The sequence below is a fragment of the Cupressus sempervirens genome, chromosome 4 (genome assembly GCF_028749045.1).
Source record: "Cupressus sempervirens isolate cs-2001-9-10 chromosome 4, ASM2874904v1, whole genome shotgun sequence".
Taxonomy (NCBI): domain Eukaryota; kingdom Viridiplantae; phylum Streptophyta; class Pinopsida; order Cupressales; family Cupressaceae; genus Cupressus; species Cupressus sempervirens.
This window is the reverse complement of record NC_143121.1, coordinates 903,941,259-903,957,695: the sequence shown is the minus strand read 5'-3', so window position 1 is coordinate 903,957,695 and position 16,437 is coordinate 903,941,259. Positions and strand designations below refer to the sequence as shown.

The 16,437-nt window shown below is 35.6% G+C and overlaps 1 protein-coding gene across 1 annotated transcript in view; it reads right to left on the bottom strand.

Annotated features, from left to right (window-relative positions):
* The window catches only part of LOC149564305 (Rhodanese/Cell cycle control phosphatase superfamily protein), a 228,981-nt gene extending 216,437 nt beyond the window's left edge, over nt 1-12,544 (bottom strand). Inside the window, exon 1 of the mRNA XM_089827364.1 lies at nt 12,269-12,544. Coding sequence (XP_089683490.1) covers nt 12,269-12,354 — 86 coding nt within the window. The 5' untranslated portion in view covers nt 12,355-12,544. The remainder of the gene's footprint in view (nt 1-12,268) is intronic.
* Nucleotides 12,545-16,437: the final 3,893 nt, after the last annotated feature.

Genomic DNA, 16,437 nt, shown 5'->3' with positions numbered 1-16,437 from the left:
ACATAAGCTTTCCAAAAATGATGATTCTAAAGAGGTAGATCAGACCACATACAGATCAATGATTGGAAAATTGCAATATGTAGTGCACACAAGGCCTAATATTGCATTAGTAATTGGTATGGTGGCAAGATTCTTAGATAATTCTAAAGAAAATCAAATGATGGCAATCAAGAGAATCATGAGGTATCTGAAGGGTACTGAAGATTATGGATTATGGTACAAGAAAGGAGGCAATCTAGATTTGAAAGCCTTCACAAATGCTGATTGGGCAGGATGTGTTGATGATAGGAAGAGCACCAATGGTGGAGCGTTCTTTCTTGGTAAAAGACTAGTGTCTTGGACAAGCAAGAAGTAGAATTGTATTTCTCAGTCTACAGTAGAAGCAGAGTATGTGGCAGCAGCAATTAATTGCTCCAATGTTGTTTGGTTCAAGCAACTATTGGCAGGTATGAAGGTAGAGATCAAGGATCCAGTGGTTATCTTCTGTGATAACACCAGTGTAAGTAATATATCAAAGAATCCTATGATGCATACCAAAACCAAGCACATTGCTATAAAATATCATTTTCTGAGAGAATTGGTGCAAGATAAAGAGGTAAGATTGGAATATGTGAATACTAAAGAACAAATTGCAGACATATTCACTAAGCCATTACCTAAGGATGCATTTTGGTATCTAAGAGGTAAGTTAGGGGTCATTCCCCTATCTGAAGCTCACTAAATGAAGTTTAGTGGTGCATCAACTAGAGCATGTTGAAGATCAGTCAGTTGATGCAGTATTGAAAAGGGTAGAATGCATATGAATCAGTACATTAGGTACATTGTGTTAGAATATATAGTCCACTAATATAACTGAGGGGGGGGTGAATCAATTATACAATTAATATCACCAATAACAACTTTAAACAATCTTAACCATATGAGTAATGTAAACTGAAACCACAACAAGATACTCATACACAATAACACCAGATATGTTAACTACGGAAACCCTTGATTGGAGGGAAAACCCCAATGGGGATGGTACCCACAAGAATGTGTACTAGTATAAATATTCCTTATTGGAGGATAGACCCTGTTAGGAGTCTATTACAACATTCAGTACATATGAGTCCCTGTTATGAGACTTTGAATCCATGTCAAGAGATTCCAACCCTGTTAGGAGTCTGTTACAACATTCAGTACATATGAGTCCCTGTTAGGAGACTTTGAATCCATGTTAGAAGATTCCAACCCTGTTAGGAGTTCTGTCAACCTTGTTTGGAGTTGTGGAAGACAACTGGACCCACTGGCCAAACAACTTCAAGGGCAAGACCAATGAACCCACTATCCAAATGATCTCTGTATTATTCCTTGCAGAATAATAGAACTAAATTGTACTTCCTTTCTTTGTCTCTATCCTGTCAACCGGACTTTTGCTCCTTTTGATCTTGTAACTAGATCTTATTCCTGAAAACCCATTTAGCTCCTATCACATTCTTGTCCTTTGGTCTAGGAACTAATTCCCATGTGTCATTCTTAACTATCTGATCCAATTCTTCCTTCATTGCTTGGATCCAGTGATTATCCTTGACTGTTTCGTCTGTGCACTTTGGTTCAACTTGAGATATCAAACATATCTCCTCATTTACTTTGTTCCTTGTCCTTACTTCCAATTATCTACTCAAGAGGGTGATTCCTTGTCACATTTCTATTAAGGGTTAAGTTGACATCTCAACTCTTATCTCTTCTCTAGGTCCAGATCTCTGCTCTTCTCCTTGTTCAATAATTTGGACATCATTCTACAAGTCATTGTTAGTCTTAAGGAAAACTTCAGCATTCTGTCTAACAATTCTAGAGTTATTCAATTCTTCATTTGAATAATAATCTCATCTTTTCTTTGGTTCCAAACTTCTCATCAATCCTTACATTTGCGCACTCAACTATTGTCTTAGTTCTATAGTTAAAGCATTTGTAAGCCTTACTTTTCAAAGAGTAGCCAAGAAACATACCTTCATCGCTTCTTGGATCAAACATACCAATGTCATCGTCTCTCTTAACATAACATTTGCTCCCAAATATTCTGAAATATTTGACTGATGGTGAATGTCCAAACCATAATTCAAAAGGTGTCTAGTCCATACCTTTTCTGATTTGTACTTTATTCAGAGTATACACTGTTGTATTCGCTGCTTCTCTCTAGAATGTTTTAGAAATATCATTCTCAAATAGCATCACTCTAGTTGCCTCTACTATAGATTTATTTCTTCTCTCAGCAATCCCATTTTGCTCAAGTGTTCTAGGTGCAGATAGTTGTCTTTTGATTCCATTTTCTTCATAGAATATATTAAATTCTCTAGAGGCGAATTCTCCTCCTCTATCAAATCTCAAACACTTAATCTTAACACCAGATTCATTCTCAACTCTATTCTTAAATATCTTGAACTTCTCAAAAATTTTAGATTTCTCTTTAAGAAATGCTACCCACATCATTCTAATGAAATCATCAACAAAAATCCTAAAATACCTTTCACCATAGAATCCTCTGGTTCTTGCAGGACCACTCAAATCTGTGTGAACAATCTCCAATTTCTCTATAGTAAAGAACTTCTTGCTAGGAAACGACACTTTCTTCTACTTAGCCAAAATACATTCCTTGCATACAACGTTAGTAGGCTTAACAATCTTAGGTAGATCTCTCACTGCAAATGACTACTAACCTTCACAATATTATCAAAGTTTATATGAAAAAATCTTTTATGCCACAACCAACTATTATCAACTTTTGCTACCAAACATGTCATCTCAATAGGATTCAACTGAAATACATTACCTCTGAATCTAGTGCCAGTTCCAATCATCTTACCATCTCTGTCTTTGATAGTGCAGGTCTTCTTAGTAAAGTGCAACTGATAACCTTTGTCCACCAACTGTCCAACACTTAACAAGTTATGCTTCAATCCATCAGCAAAATAAACATCATTAGTGTTAGTTTTTCCATCAAGAGTAATGGATCCAATCCCTGTAATATGACAAGCTACATTGTTACCAACTCTAACAATTCCTCCATCATGATTCTTGAACTTAACAAACTTATTCATATCACCAGTCATGTGATATGAACAATCACTATCAATTATCCAATCAGATTTCTTTTCCACTTGGGTAACTAGAGCTCTTTCTTATCTAATTTCTCTGTCAAGAGCATGTTCCTTGATAGCCACAAATCTTAATTCATCATCACTTTCACTTTGACCTTTTTCATCAGATTCTTCATCCTCATTTGCATATAAACAATTTTTATCTCTGTCTCTTCTAGGACTAAACTTTCCTTTATACATTTTTTCTCTCTTAGGACATTTAGATGCATAATGACCAAATTCATTACAAGTCTAATATTTAAAGATTTTTTTACCATATTTTTCTCTTCTCACCAGAAGGGTTAATCCTTCCTCTATCTTCTTGTCCTCATCAACTCTGCTGCTACCAGCAAAATCTTCACGGGTGCTTGCACTCGTTGTCAAATTAGGTCAAATGTTTAGCGCACTAAAGGCTGTTTCAACTCTTGCAAGTTCACCAGACTGTCTCAGATCTGCTTCTATTGATTCAAATCTACCACGCAAAGTTTCCTTGGTGAAATCCTAGCATCACTAATTGTATCATCTGAGCTATGGGTTTAAATGGTGGTGTCAAACTTTTCAAAATCTTCCATATGACTTCATCATCATCTTTGGTTCCACCATGAGATCAAATTCCTGCAACCATTTCTGATATTCTGCCAATATAACTTCTTACAGATTCATCTTCCATCATCTTAGCATCTTGATATGCACATATCCAACTTTGTAACCTCATTCTTTTAGCACTATCATCACCTTCAAAAGTAGATTCTAATACTTTCCAAATTTCATGAGATGTTTCAAGTGACTTTACCTGACTATATTCATTCTCTGGAAGGGCTGATAATAGAGCTTCTCTTGCTCTCATGTTACACATGAACAGATCTCTTTCTTCCTCACTGCAATCTTCTAGCTTTGATTCTTCAACGATTTTCTTCTTTCCCTTTGTCAAGATCCAATATCCCGGACCCATGCACAACAAATGAGTCTTCATCTTTTTCTTCCATGTAATGGGCACCCCTGGATGTCCCAAAAAAACTAAACCAAATTGCTGAAAGGAATTATGTCAAACAGTTTGCATTCAACTTCTTAAAACCCCTTATAACTCCGGAAATCAAACGTTTATTTGTTTGTTGTGTTTCGTGCATGGAATTGGTATCATACAACATAAACAAGAAAGAAACTACAATAATATGCAAAGTGGAAATGAACTGCCGCTAATAAAATGTTATTTTCAGAATTCATAAAACCAAATACATGGCAGATTTATCAACTCACTAATTACTTCAGCAATATTGTCATAATACTCCAGCCCATGCTTACGAACTTGCTGCTACAATACTTTGTCCTCCAATCAGTCCACTACCTTCATAATACCATTCCCTCCAAGCGGCATAAGCGTCGGACAAGTAGTGAAGAAGATATGAGCAAAATATCAAATTTGCCTGTAGCCGGAAATGCAACTAAATTGCCTGATAATGAAGCCAATAACAAAGAATTCCAAAGGCCAAACCCCAAGGGAATGACGTCTAGAATGTTACAAGAGAGGATAGACGTCCTCAAATGCCAAGAACAGAGCTGCAACTCACACACCAATTTCTTCTCATATTCAACCTGTCTAATGAAGCCACAAATGCTTCCTTTTATTCTATTCCCATGGGTCCGCTCAACTCATATGGGCAATGTGGGATAAAAGATGTGTAATATAAAACATATATTAAAATACCCCTTATGTCTCCCTTGGGTACACATCACCATAAAATAAATATTAAAGTAACGCTTTAATATTTTACAATTAAATTAGACGTTACTTTAATAAAACTTCAGGCATTAAAATGTATTAGCAATCGGACTCCAAATAATGCGAGTGATAGCTCATCGGAAAGCTCTCACCGAGGAGTATCGAATCCAATCACCAAAATTGACCTGCACTGTGTCCTGTCGACTTACTAAAAATAGTAAGTATGCCTGAAACTGAGTAAATCAACTTCGTTTTGGCCCAAACTGAAAATGACTAGGCCAAAACACTCCAAGATCCCATTAAACCCTTCGTTAGCCCTCAGGACCATGTAGAACAAGGCTAACGCACGCACACTTGGTCAACTGCTAAAATGGGGACATTACATTCCAACTGTCATAGTTGGCCCCATCAAATCTAGGACTATCCTTTCTAAAAAGATTCATCATCGATCGCCCAAAGCTATTAAGCTTATCCTTCAAGGACCTAATGCTCTAATACCAATTGTTAGAGTATATAGTCCACTGATATAACTGAGAGGGGGGGGTGGGTGAATCAGTTATACAATTAATATCACCAATAACAACTTTAAACAATCTTAACTATATGAGTAATGTAAACTGAAACCACAACAAGATACTTATACACAATAACACTAGATATGTTAACTAGAGAAACCCTTGATTAGAGGGAAAACCCCAGTAGGGATGGTACCCACAAGATGATGTACTAATATAAATATTCCTTGTTAGAGGATAGACCCTATTAGGAGTCTATTACAACATTCAGTACATATGAGTCCCTATTAGGAGACTTTGAATCCCTGTTAGGAGATTCCAACCAGTTAGGAGTTGTGGAAGATAGCTGGACCCACTGCCCAAACAGCTTCGAGGGCAAGACCAATGAACTCACTGTCAAATGATCTCTGTACTATTCCTTGTAGAATAATAGCATTGAATTGTACTTCCTTTCTTTGTCTCTGTCCTGTTAACCGGACTTTTGCTCCTAGTCTTGTAACCAGATCACGAACAGCGCATCCAATAATCCCTTGGGTCACTTACACACATTCAATCAACATTCTGCTCCTTTTCGCACTTCACAAATATAATGCACAATAGATACTTGATCACTTGCAATTAAGGAAAACATCTTCCCTTTATACCATTTCTTCGTAATAATTCCTTGAGTCAGCCTTAAGGCTTTCCCAATTAATTAAAATAAGATATATAATTAATTAGAATCACGATAGCACTGTCAGCTCAATCTATACAAAACTTTACACGTGTGACTCCAAGTCTTGCGCACTCCCTGACGTCATCACCTGACAGTCCTCTGTCACTGGCTAACTGTGCATCATATTATTCTATCTTGGCTAAAAGATATAATGTCAACATCAGAAACTGCCAAACAGATGCTCTGTTTCTGCGTTACTCATAGTAAATCAAACACAATTGTCGTACATCTTCAATTCTGACTTCGTCCTCTTAACCACGTCATCAGGACACTCTCAGGAACATGTCCTTAACTGCACATCACTTAACCCTTACTTAATTACTGCGAAACATAAGATCTCTGACTACTATCTCTACAAAAACATTGTTATGTTGACATCAATGACAAACACAGTCATGAATGCAACATATCAATGCTCTCCAATGCTTAGGATACTCCCCCAAAGTAGTATCATCAGCATTCATGCTAACACATTGATATTCACTGAATATTGTCTTTGGCATGAGATGTCAGAGAGGGAGAGTTTGTTGTCATATCTCATAGAAATTTTCTAAAGAGGGAGAGTACACATTTCACAGAAATTTTATAAAGAAGAATTATTTGCAGAGATATCAAAAAGAGAATGAACTTGGTCTGAAATCAAAGAGGCAAAGTTTGCTATCAAAAGGAGATGTTAAAGATAAAGTTTGCTGACAGAGGGAGAAACTGAAGGCAGAGGGAGTTCACATTGATAGAGGGAGTTCTCAAGGATGAGAACCAAAATGAAACTAAGGATATCTTCCTTAATTTATTTTGCTCTAAAAATTTCATTGTATTATGACATGTTGTGTTTCCATCAATACCAAAGAGGGAGATTGTTGAATACAATTGGTTAATTGTGAATTGTCTTTGATGTTACACAAAATATCATATCTTTATCAGTTAATGTATGTCGAGCTCACTCGGGTGATGAAGACAATTTCCTGTGTCTGCCAAGCATTCCTAAGTTTGCCAAGTTCAGAAGACAATGTCAACCAAGTTAACTCGAGAGACAAAGAGAAGTTCGCAGAAGATGGAATGTTAACCGAGCTCACTCGATTAATGAAGGAAAAGTTGGATGGAACCAGTGTTAACCGAGTTCACTCGATTACCAAAGGAACTTTGTGAAGATGCAGTGTTTTTAAGTTAGTGTCTACCGAGCAAGGTCGGCTAACAAAGGATTTTCTTGTTTTGGCATATTGAATTCTATAGATTTGTTTGTTGGTTCTAGCCAACTTGAGGAGATGAATATTAATTATTCTAAGTTGTATTCAAGCCGACTTGACATATGTAAGGTATAAATGAAAGGTCAAATTGAAAATTGAATGTGTGCAAGTGAATTGAAATATAGAAGATGTTGAGAGGAAGCGAATTAGAAGAATAAGTAGAATATCCTTGTGGAGCTGCAAAGATATATTCGATTAGAAAGGATCAAGTATACAAGTCAGAATTGAGATTTGTAATCAGCAATTCAGTTGCATCAAAAATCAGGTCATCTCATTGTTACTTTCTAACCATTGTAGCAGTGATCTAAATCTCTTAACAGAGTTGGCTTAATAGCTATTTGTAAATCCTCTAACAAGGTGACATTTCTAGATTGAAGTGTCTAAAGACCTCTACTAACAAGGCCACTCCTAATAGAGTGATTAAATCCTCGAACAGGGTCACACCTAACAATGTGTTTTGTAACTTTTAACAGGGTTGGCTCCTAACAGGGCTCACTTCAGAACAATGAAAATTAATAACTAGTTGCAATTGGTGGTTTTTGCTAAATTGGGTTTCCACGTTAAATCTTGGTGTCACTTGTGTTCATGCTATTTCTTTTATGTATATGCAACTAAGTTAAGTAATGTTAATCGCAAATAATATCTTAAGATTTGCATGTTGAGCATTTGTTGAGCTACAATTGCTATTTCAGTGCTTACTAAGTTATAGCATTTACTAGTGTAAACCGAGTGCCTGTGTGTTTACCAAGCATCAGTATTTTTAGTGAAGTTTTTGTGTTTTGTGTTGACATCTAAGGGATCTAGGATTTATTTTAATGGTAACTGATTCACCCCTCCCCTCTCAGTTACTCCTCTTATATTTCCAATAGGGGGGTGAATCAATTATCCAATTAAAACAACTCTCAATATCTTCATTAATTTTGAAACATGTAAACAGTAAATGCAACAACTATAGAAAGATGACCATACACAGTAATATCGGATTTGTTAACTAGGGAAACCCTTGATTAGAGGGAAAACCCCAATGGGAATGATGCACACAAGATGATGTACTAATATAAATGTTCCTTGTGAAAGGATGGACCCTGTTAGGAGTCAATGACATACATTCAGTACATATGAGTCCTATTAGGAGACTTTGAATCCTTGTTAGGAGATTCCAACCTCGTCGAGAGTTGTGTCAACCCTATTAAGAGTTGAAAGGAAGACAGAAGGACCCACTGTCCAAACAGCTTCAGTACTATCCTTATTGAATAATACAAGTGTACATTAACAATTATCCAACAATAACTTCTCCTGCCAGATATAGTTCCTTGCAACCTCACCGTGCCTCGACTGCACCAATCCCTGTTGTGATCCAAAAGATATTCACATTCAAGCTCGCACATCACAATACAATAGATATGACCGCATATCACACTATCATTGCTATGCTTTACATCAAGAAAATCTTTCCTTTATACCAAGTCCTAAAACAAGTTATTGAGTCGGCCTTGAGGCTTTCCCAATTTACAATAATAATATAGGACCAACTTAAGATATTACATTACAATATTGCATCTTTTCACAATTACAAGTAATTTAGTCGGCTCACAATCTTCATAGCTCTTCACTCATTGAACATCTGATCATGCTCACTTAACCAAGCCATCTTCAACATGTCCTCTACCTCTGTCTCAGCTCACTCAACCAGATTCCATCTCTTTAAGGAGATAAAATCAAAACATCTGTACTCGCTTTCCAAAAACATTGTCTAAAAACTGCCTCCACCAAATCTTCCATAACTTTGTCCAGTTTTCACATTTCTGTACGCGCACTTAGTCGTAGCATTTAGACACTCTATAGAACATCTCCTCAAATGCACATAAGCTCATCTTCAATCCTCGAACTGCACAGAAATAAACTCTTTCTGTTGCTCTGCCAGTCTTCACAGAATAACATGTATGTTGACATCAATGGCAAACACTGTCATAAATGCAACACATAAGCTTTGAATTATATGTCCAACACTTCTAGGATACTCCCTTATAGGAATGCCATCAACATTCATGCTAACAAAGCAATCTTAGGGAGGGCGGACTGTAATGTCCCCATTTTTGAGTTGTGGCAGATTTGATAAATTTGGTCTATTATTGGGTCCTTGTAGGCTAATACTGGTATTTAGAGGACCTTGTTGCGGAGCTATTAGGCTCTCCAATGGCCTATGGTGAGTTTTGGCTCCATTTTGAGGGACTTACTATTTATAGTTAGTCAACAGTTGATTTTGATGAGCTCTGATGAGTTAGAAGAGTTGAGTGATACTCTTAGTTCTTATTTCTAGAGGGAGCATCTATTTTTAGTAAGTCAACCTGTCACGTTCATTCATCATCTTTCTTCATCAGGATCACTCATGTGTTGTCAGCTTTCAATTTTGATTCTTCTTCAGTCATTTTTGCAAGACAAGTGAATTAAATTATTGTTCAACTAAATATGTTGAGGTTGCTACTTTTGTTGGTATTGTATATTGGCCACCTTTGTGTCATAGATCGTTGGAACCAAGTTGAAAAGTTTTAAATCTTAGGCACAAGAAACAATGACCTTGAGTGTCAGAATATCATAATCTGGTTGCAAAGGTCATTTTTTGAGCCAGAGGAAATTAATAAACCATATTATATGCCTAAGTACAAAGCAAAGAGGCTATTGAGTGAAAGTTGTCTTGAAGAAGTCATCTTTATTTATTATAAAAGCAATGCTTTGTGAGGAAGGAATTCATTCTTGATTATTGCTTTTGATATATTTCTTCGTGAGGATTTGAGTTTTTCAAAAAAAATTGAGGACTGATTCCTCTTGATCTGAGAATCAATTTGCTTCTATTGTAAAGGAAATCGGATTAAGTCTTCTGAATCTGAGTGTGCATTCAATTCATTGTTGAGGTATAGTGAATTGATTTATTTCTTCAATCTGATTTTGGACACCCTCTATAATGCTGTTACTCTGTTTTTGGAGGGCGATTAAAGGGCTGCAAGTTGGGGGTTTAACATCATTGCACACAGGCGTCATTGTTGCTGAATTTGAGCATCTACTATCTTTGTTTGTGAAGCGGCATTTGTCTTGCATTCTGATATTGTTGTTTCAGCCTTTCATTCATAGCTGGCATCTAGTATACCTGCTATTTGGGCATTGGAATTCTTCAGCAAATCGTACCTAGCTGGGCGGCAATATTGATGGTGTTTGGCATTGCATTGCTGGGGATCTAAACTACCTAACAGCACCTGCTATCAAACGCCATTGAGGGTGATCTGCATTCTACATTTGGGATGCCAATGTTGGCATCACATTGCTGTTGCAAGTATATATATTTGAGCTTGCGATTACATAATAAGAGGCAGCCATTATTTCATCAGACCTGCGTTCACTGTTTAGGTGTGGGAATATCAGTTGTGGACTTGGCAGTTCATGTCTTACTGCTTCAAATTGACTTTCATTACAGAGCTTACCAGATTCTCTTCCTAATTGTAATTCCATTATTTGTAGAAGGAATAATTCTATGCAAGATTTCATAACTGCAAACTGTAGTGAACTTCAATACTTGGCATTGCTAGAAATTATATTGGTGTTATATTTTTTTCAGTATTTATTATTCAATTGAAAAAATTACAAAAAAATTGTAACACATCAAAAACCAAACACTTCTTTAGCATAGCTACAGAGGGAGCCAGCCTGGGCTCATTACATAAACTTGTAAAAATGGCATATGCCATGAAGGTTTGTGTGGTTGTGAAAATGGCTTTAACCCCAGACCCTCTAAGGACTAAGGAGTGACGCTATTTGGGGATCTATTCCTTAACCCCATTGCGGGCTCTGCCTCCAAACCTCCACAAGGGGCACTGCCCACAAACCTTCACAAGGTGTTGGCACTGTCCCACAACCACCAAACCTCCACCAAATCAAGTAGGGCAGAACTTCTTTTTAGATACACAGAGATGAATGTTAGGCCTTTACCATTCACAGAAATAGGTGGTTCCTCTTGCAATTAGGTGTACCTCTCATGTTGACAGTATTACCTGGCTTCGAAAACTCGGTATGTATTCTGAGCTGTAGAGTTTCCCTGTACCCAAGCTTCGAACTATAACAAGTGCGGGATAGTGATTCCCTCAGGTTTTGAGCCTCGCCAACTCGAACTGAACTTTATAAGAACATATTAAGGTTACGCAAAGGGTGCTAAGGCTAGAACACTGATCCTATATCAACCACCTCGAACCTTCCATAAGAGGAAAACACTCTAGCAGACGGAAAACTGTTGGAGCTACAATGTGAAATGACGCGATTATTTCAAATTAGAGAAACCTTTATATTCATCGGCGGTCAAGGCTGGAGCAATGAAAATTTAATTTTGGATCTTCAAAATAAATTCAAGCATATCCAAGGACGAAATTACGGCAGGGCTTTCTACTTGAAAGAGAAAGTTCAAATCCTCGTAAGTTAAATGTCCAAATTCGATAGAATTCTGCATCACATTCTGTGTGCAGCTTATCCCACTGGACCTCCATGGCCATCTAGAACAACGCTTGCTCCACAAGCCGGATTCCATAGAAATAACAACACATTAAAGCCGCCGCCTTAGATAGTACTCTACAGGATTACTAACAGACATTAAAGTGCCTAACTCGTCCAGACGATCATTCTACACATAAATCCCGTGTTTTGTACTACCCAAATACTGTATAGACACAAACGATTGTGTATATTATAGTGTTTCAGCAAAAGTACTCCCGACTAGCCTTTTGCTCATATATATTGCAGAGTTGTATTAGGATCAAAGTAGCATGAGAGTTCATGTCTTAAGTCCATAAATCCGACTCAATTTCATTGAGCTCTGATGGTTTCAAAGATAATGATTGACATTAAACCAATATTTTCTTTTAACTGCACATTTGTGTGTTTCTCTTATGATTGACCAGAGGAAATGAATGTACCTGCCCTGCAAAGGCGTGCCAAGAAAAGCAATGGAGGAACAAGCCGGCCCATCAACGAGAGCACCAACATACCCAAATCCTACCATTATCGGTCTCTTTCTGATGTGTGTTGCCTCCCTTAGATTACCTTCCTTGTTCGAAATTTGAACCAGACGTGAACGGTGGCTCCTAGCCAACCCAAACCTGCCACCTCGGAAACAGCAAAGATAATGTACTTGAAAAGCACAAATGGATTTCTCTACTTATTTTCTACAAATAAATTTCACTCTAGGTAACGGTGTTTTCCTGCGGATATGTTATCTTTATAGTTTATAATATCAGTTATATTTATTTTGGGTCAGCAATATAGAACTATTCCAAATTTCTTGGGGAGGCTCTCAATCATATCAGGTGGCTTTCTTTAACAGTAAAAGCACAATATATTTTTTCAGTTAAAAAATAATAATGTATGTATATTATATTTAAAATAAATTTTTTTAAAGTTTTTATTTCATTTAAAGTGGAGGTACACATCATTTCTTTTCTTTTTATTTTGGGAGTATTTAGAAGGCATACTTTCCTTTACAAAAAGTACATTTTAAAAGAAAAGTTCTTTTTTTTGTCTATCCAAAAACTATATACATCATTGGTTATATGTTGGAACTTTGTTCTATTTGGATGTACATTTTTATCATCTTGTTTTCTTTTGATTGCTATTTTCTAACTTCTTATTCCCTTACAGTGCATTTTCAACACACGTCCAACTTGCTTGAAACATTAGTCACCAAAACCCACTAACGAAAGCAATAACAGCAAATTCATTTTTGGATTTACTTAGTTTTGAGCTGCAATGAAAATAGAGAATTTCTAGTACCAAAATTTATAAGAATTACTTTTTCTGAATTTGTTTTTGTGGTAATAATATTCTTTTATTTTTTCACTTTTAAGCTTATTAGAGTTTGAAGTTTTAGAGTTTCTTCTTAAATTTGTGATTTGTTTTTCTTTCATCATTACTTGAGTATTAATATTTTAACACTTATTCAATTTGGGAGATGGTTTGAGATCCTTTCTCCTTCCCTTCTTCTAATCTAATTCATTCTTTATCATTGTTTAGCTTATGTGTTCTTTTTTGAAGCAATGGATAATTACGATATGAATATTTCCATGTTGAAAACTATATGGATAATTTAGATTGAAAGATATATGTGAAGATATAAATAAATTTAATTTAGATATGGATATAAATACATATATCTAATTCATATCGAATCCATGTTATACTTTAGATTAAATAGTTTCCATATCCAATTTACATTAGTATTTGCAATATGTATGTAAATTTCAGAATTTAATAATTAATCTTTCGGTAATTTAGATACGAATTAGTTAAGTCCTTAAAAAGATATCCTTAGAAGTCAATACATCTCTGATCTTGATTTTTTATTTATTAATTAGTCTGTCTGAGAGGAAATTATTCTCATATGAAATTTGATTGCTCATATCTTAAGGACAACTACATCCTATGATATTGAGGACTTTCCTTTGCATAGCTTTTTCTTTTGATGCTCTTGATCTTAAATAGGCTATGTTAAGTTGGTTGTTTTTTGGGTTTAAAACCTTATTTGATTACTTTCCTGCTGCTAGGTTATTCTTGCATTCTCCTATTTAGGACTTTTAATACTTATTTGCTCATAAAGTTTGTTATTATATGGAATCGTTGTAGATTGAATTAGTTATGATTGAAGAGAGCTTTTAATACTTATTTGCTCGTAGAGTTTGTTACTATAAGGAATCGTATTAGATTGAATTAGCTAGGTGTGCTTATGGGTGTCTATGTTGCTTAATTCATCGAATAAAGCTAATCTCCTGGAATACCCATAGCTCCATCTTTCGGAGATATCAATATCAATTTTGGAATTGAGACATTCTACTCAATAGCCAAAGAGCACATGTTATGTGTCTTAACCTGTAGGCTAAAACTCATTTCTCTAACTTTAATGTGAGATATCTTGATTCCTTGGACATTCTGCTCTGATTCAACATTTTGATCTCCTACCAATAATTCTCTTAAAATTGTTAACGTTTTAATGAAATCCAGCTTATGATTTTACATAGTTCTCCTGAATCGATGATATACATCTGAACTTATGAGCACATTATATAGTTTCTGAAAGACACTAATGGTTTTTTGGGTTACTTTGAACATTAAAGTTTCCCCTTTAATATTCCATATTGGGTAGTCGGTTGAATATCTATGTAAAGAATGAGGGACAAAAATAGCCGAAATGTCTACTGGCTTAAACCGGTTCAGATTCTATTCTGAAGAAAAACTATCAATTCAGGCCTTTCATTTACCATACTAGTATTCTTCTTATTTGCAATTTGTCATCTTTTCTTTATTAGTTCTGATCTGATGAAAGCCACAGATCATAGACAGAATAGAAAAGGTCAAGAATTTAAATGATCGAATGTGTTGATTCAGTCTAGTGTAATTTTGATTTTAATTCTTAGGGTTAAAAAGAGCTTTGAAAGAGGATAATAACAGACAACATAGGAATCTATGATAAATTTTAAAACCTACCTTTTCATTAATATTTCTTATATTTACATTTTCGAATCCAGACACTAACTAGCTTTTAGCTCGATCCTTAGATCCCCAAAATTGACCATCCTTGGACAGGAAATGGTAAAAGCAAGCAAAAAGGATTCGAAAACAATGCCATGATCCAAGGCAAAAGCTGACCAACAAGAAGACGCTAAAATGCGTACATATATGAAGCATTGGGAAACCTTAAGAAAGATAAATGAGAAATAAAGAATGGCTTTGAAGGGGAAGAACAAAACTAAAGGAACCCACAGAGACCAGACAAAGAACCTGCATAGGGAAGCTGAAATGACGTTAACATAGCACTGCTATCTATGCATTTGAAAGTTATATATAGTCATAGAAAAACTACTAACTTCTATTATAGGCATCATAAAACCTGAACAAGCCAAAATTTTCTCTAATCCAAAAACAATCCTTAATTAAAGCATTTTGCTTGAAGATACCAGTCTACGTCTTTCCACTTGACACAGATGCATGTATGTGTGGTTGCTAACATAAACATCCAATTACATGTAATCTCCCCCCTTCTTTCTACGAAATTCATATGGTTCTTGTACTCCATAATTGGAAAGACTTGGATAAGATGATTTTGGAACCCATACTCACTGTGCTTTAGAATGCACAAATTATCATATATGTTCTCAAGGACCACATTGAGCTCCTTGATAATGGGTTTCTTAAAAATAGCTCTAAAAAAGTCTTTAATGGTGGCCTTATCCCTATCAACATGCAGATAGTAGCTATGAACATGGCTACAATGTCTGTATTTTATTTTTGTCTATCCATTAACTTAGAAAACTCTTCCCTGACAACAATTTTAATAGTCTTAAAAATTAGTTTATTTCTAGACCTAACCATCTTGTGGATCCTGAGTTTACTAATTTTCCCCCAAAATGATATCTCCCTTTTCCCTGACCTCATGTGGACAGATGTTTCCATAACTACCTCTGCCAAAAACTATCCTAAATGCAATGCTAACTATTTGAAATGATGAGCTATAGGCATAAGGGAGATCTCCTTAAATAGCTAAATTGATCATCATAAAGGAGAACTTGAAAAGACAAAAGGAAGGACAATCTACAATAAGCAATGCTTCCACTATTGCATTTCACCGCTATTTTTGACCAAAGGCCATCCCAAAAAGGTTGAAATTTAGTTTATTTTGTTTATGATCCCAAAAAGGTTGAAATTTTGATGAAACTTAAATTTAGTATCAAAATTTTGACATTCCTTAAGTTTAGTATCAAAATTTCGATGAAACCATTTGTTTTCTACCTTTTTTCTTAAGATCCTAATTTGATCAAAAGTTCAACGAATAGAAATTATAAAAAACAACAACAAAAAGTGAAAAGTGAAACCCATTTTTTAGTGATCGAAGCACTTGCAGGCAGGAGGAGGGATCAAGTAACGACTGTATCATACTTTTTTCTGGTAAGTGATTGCATCCATGTCTCATCACCATAAACCTCCTCAAATCGAAGTCTCATCACTTCTGTAACTTTACATGATTTGTGTTCATTAAATCCCTGATTAGGAAAAAAATTAAATAAGGACTAAAATTTTCCCATCACCAACATTTCAT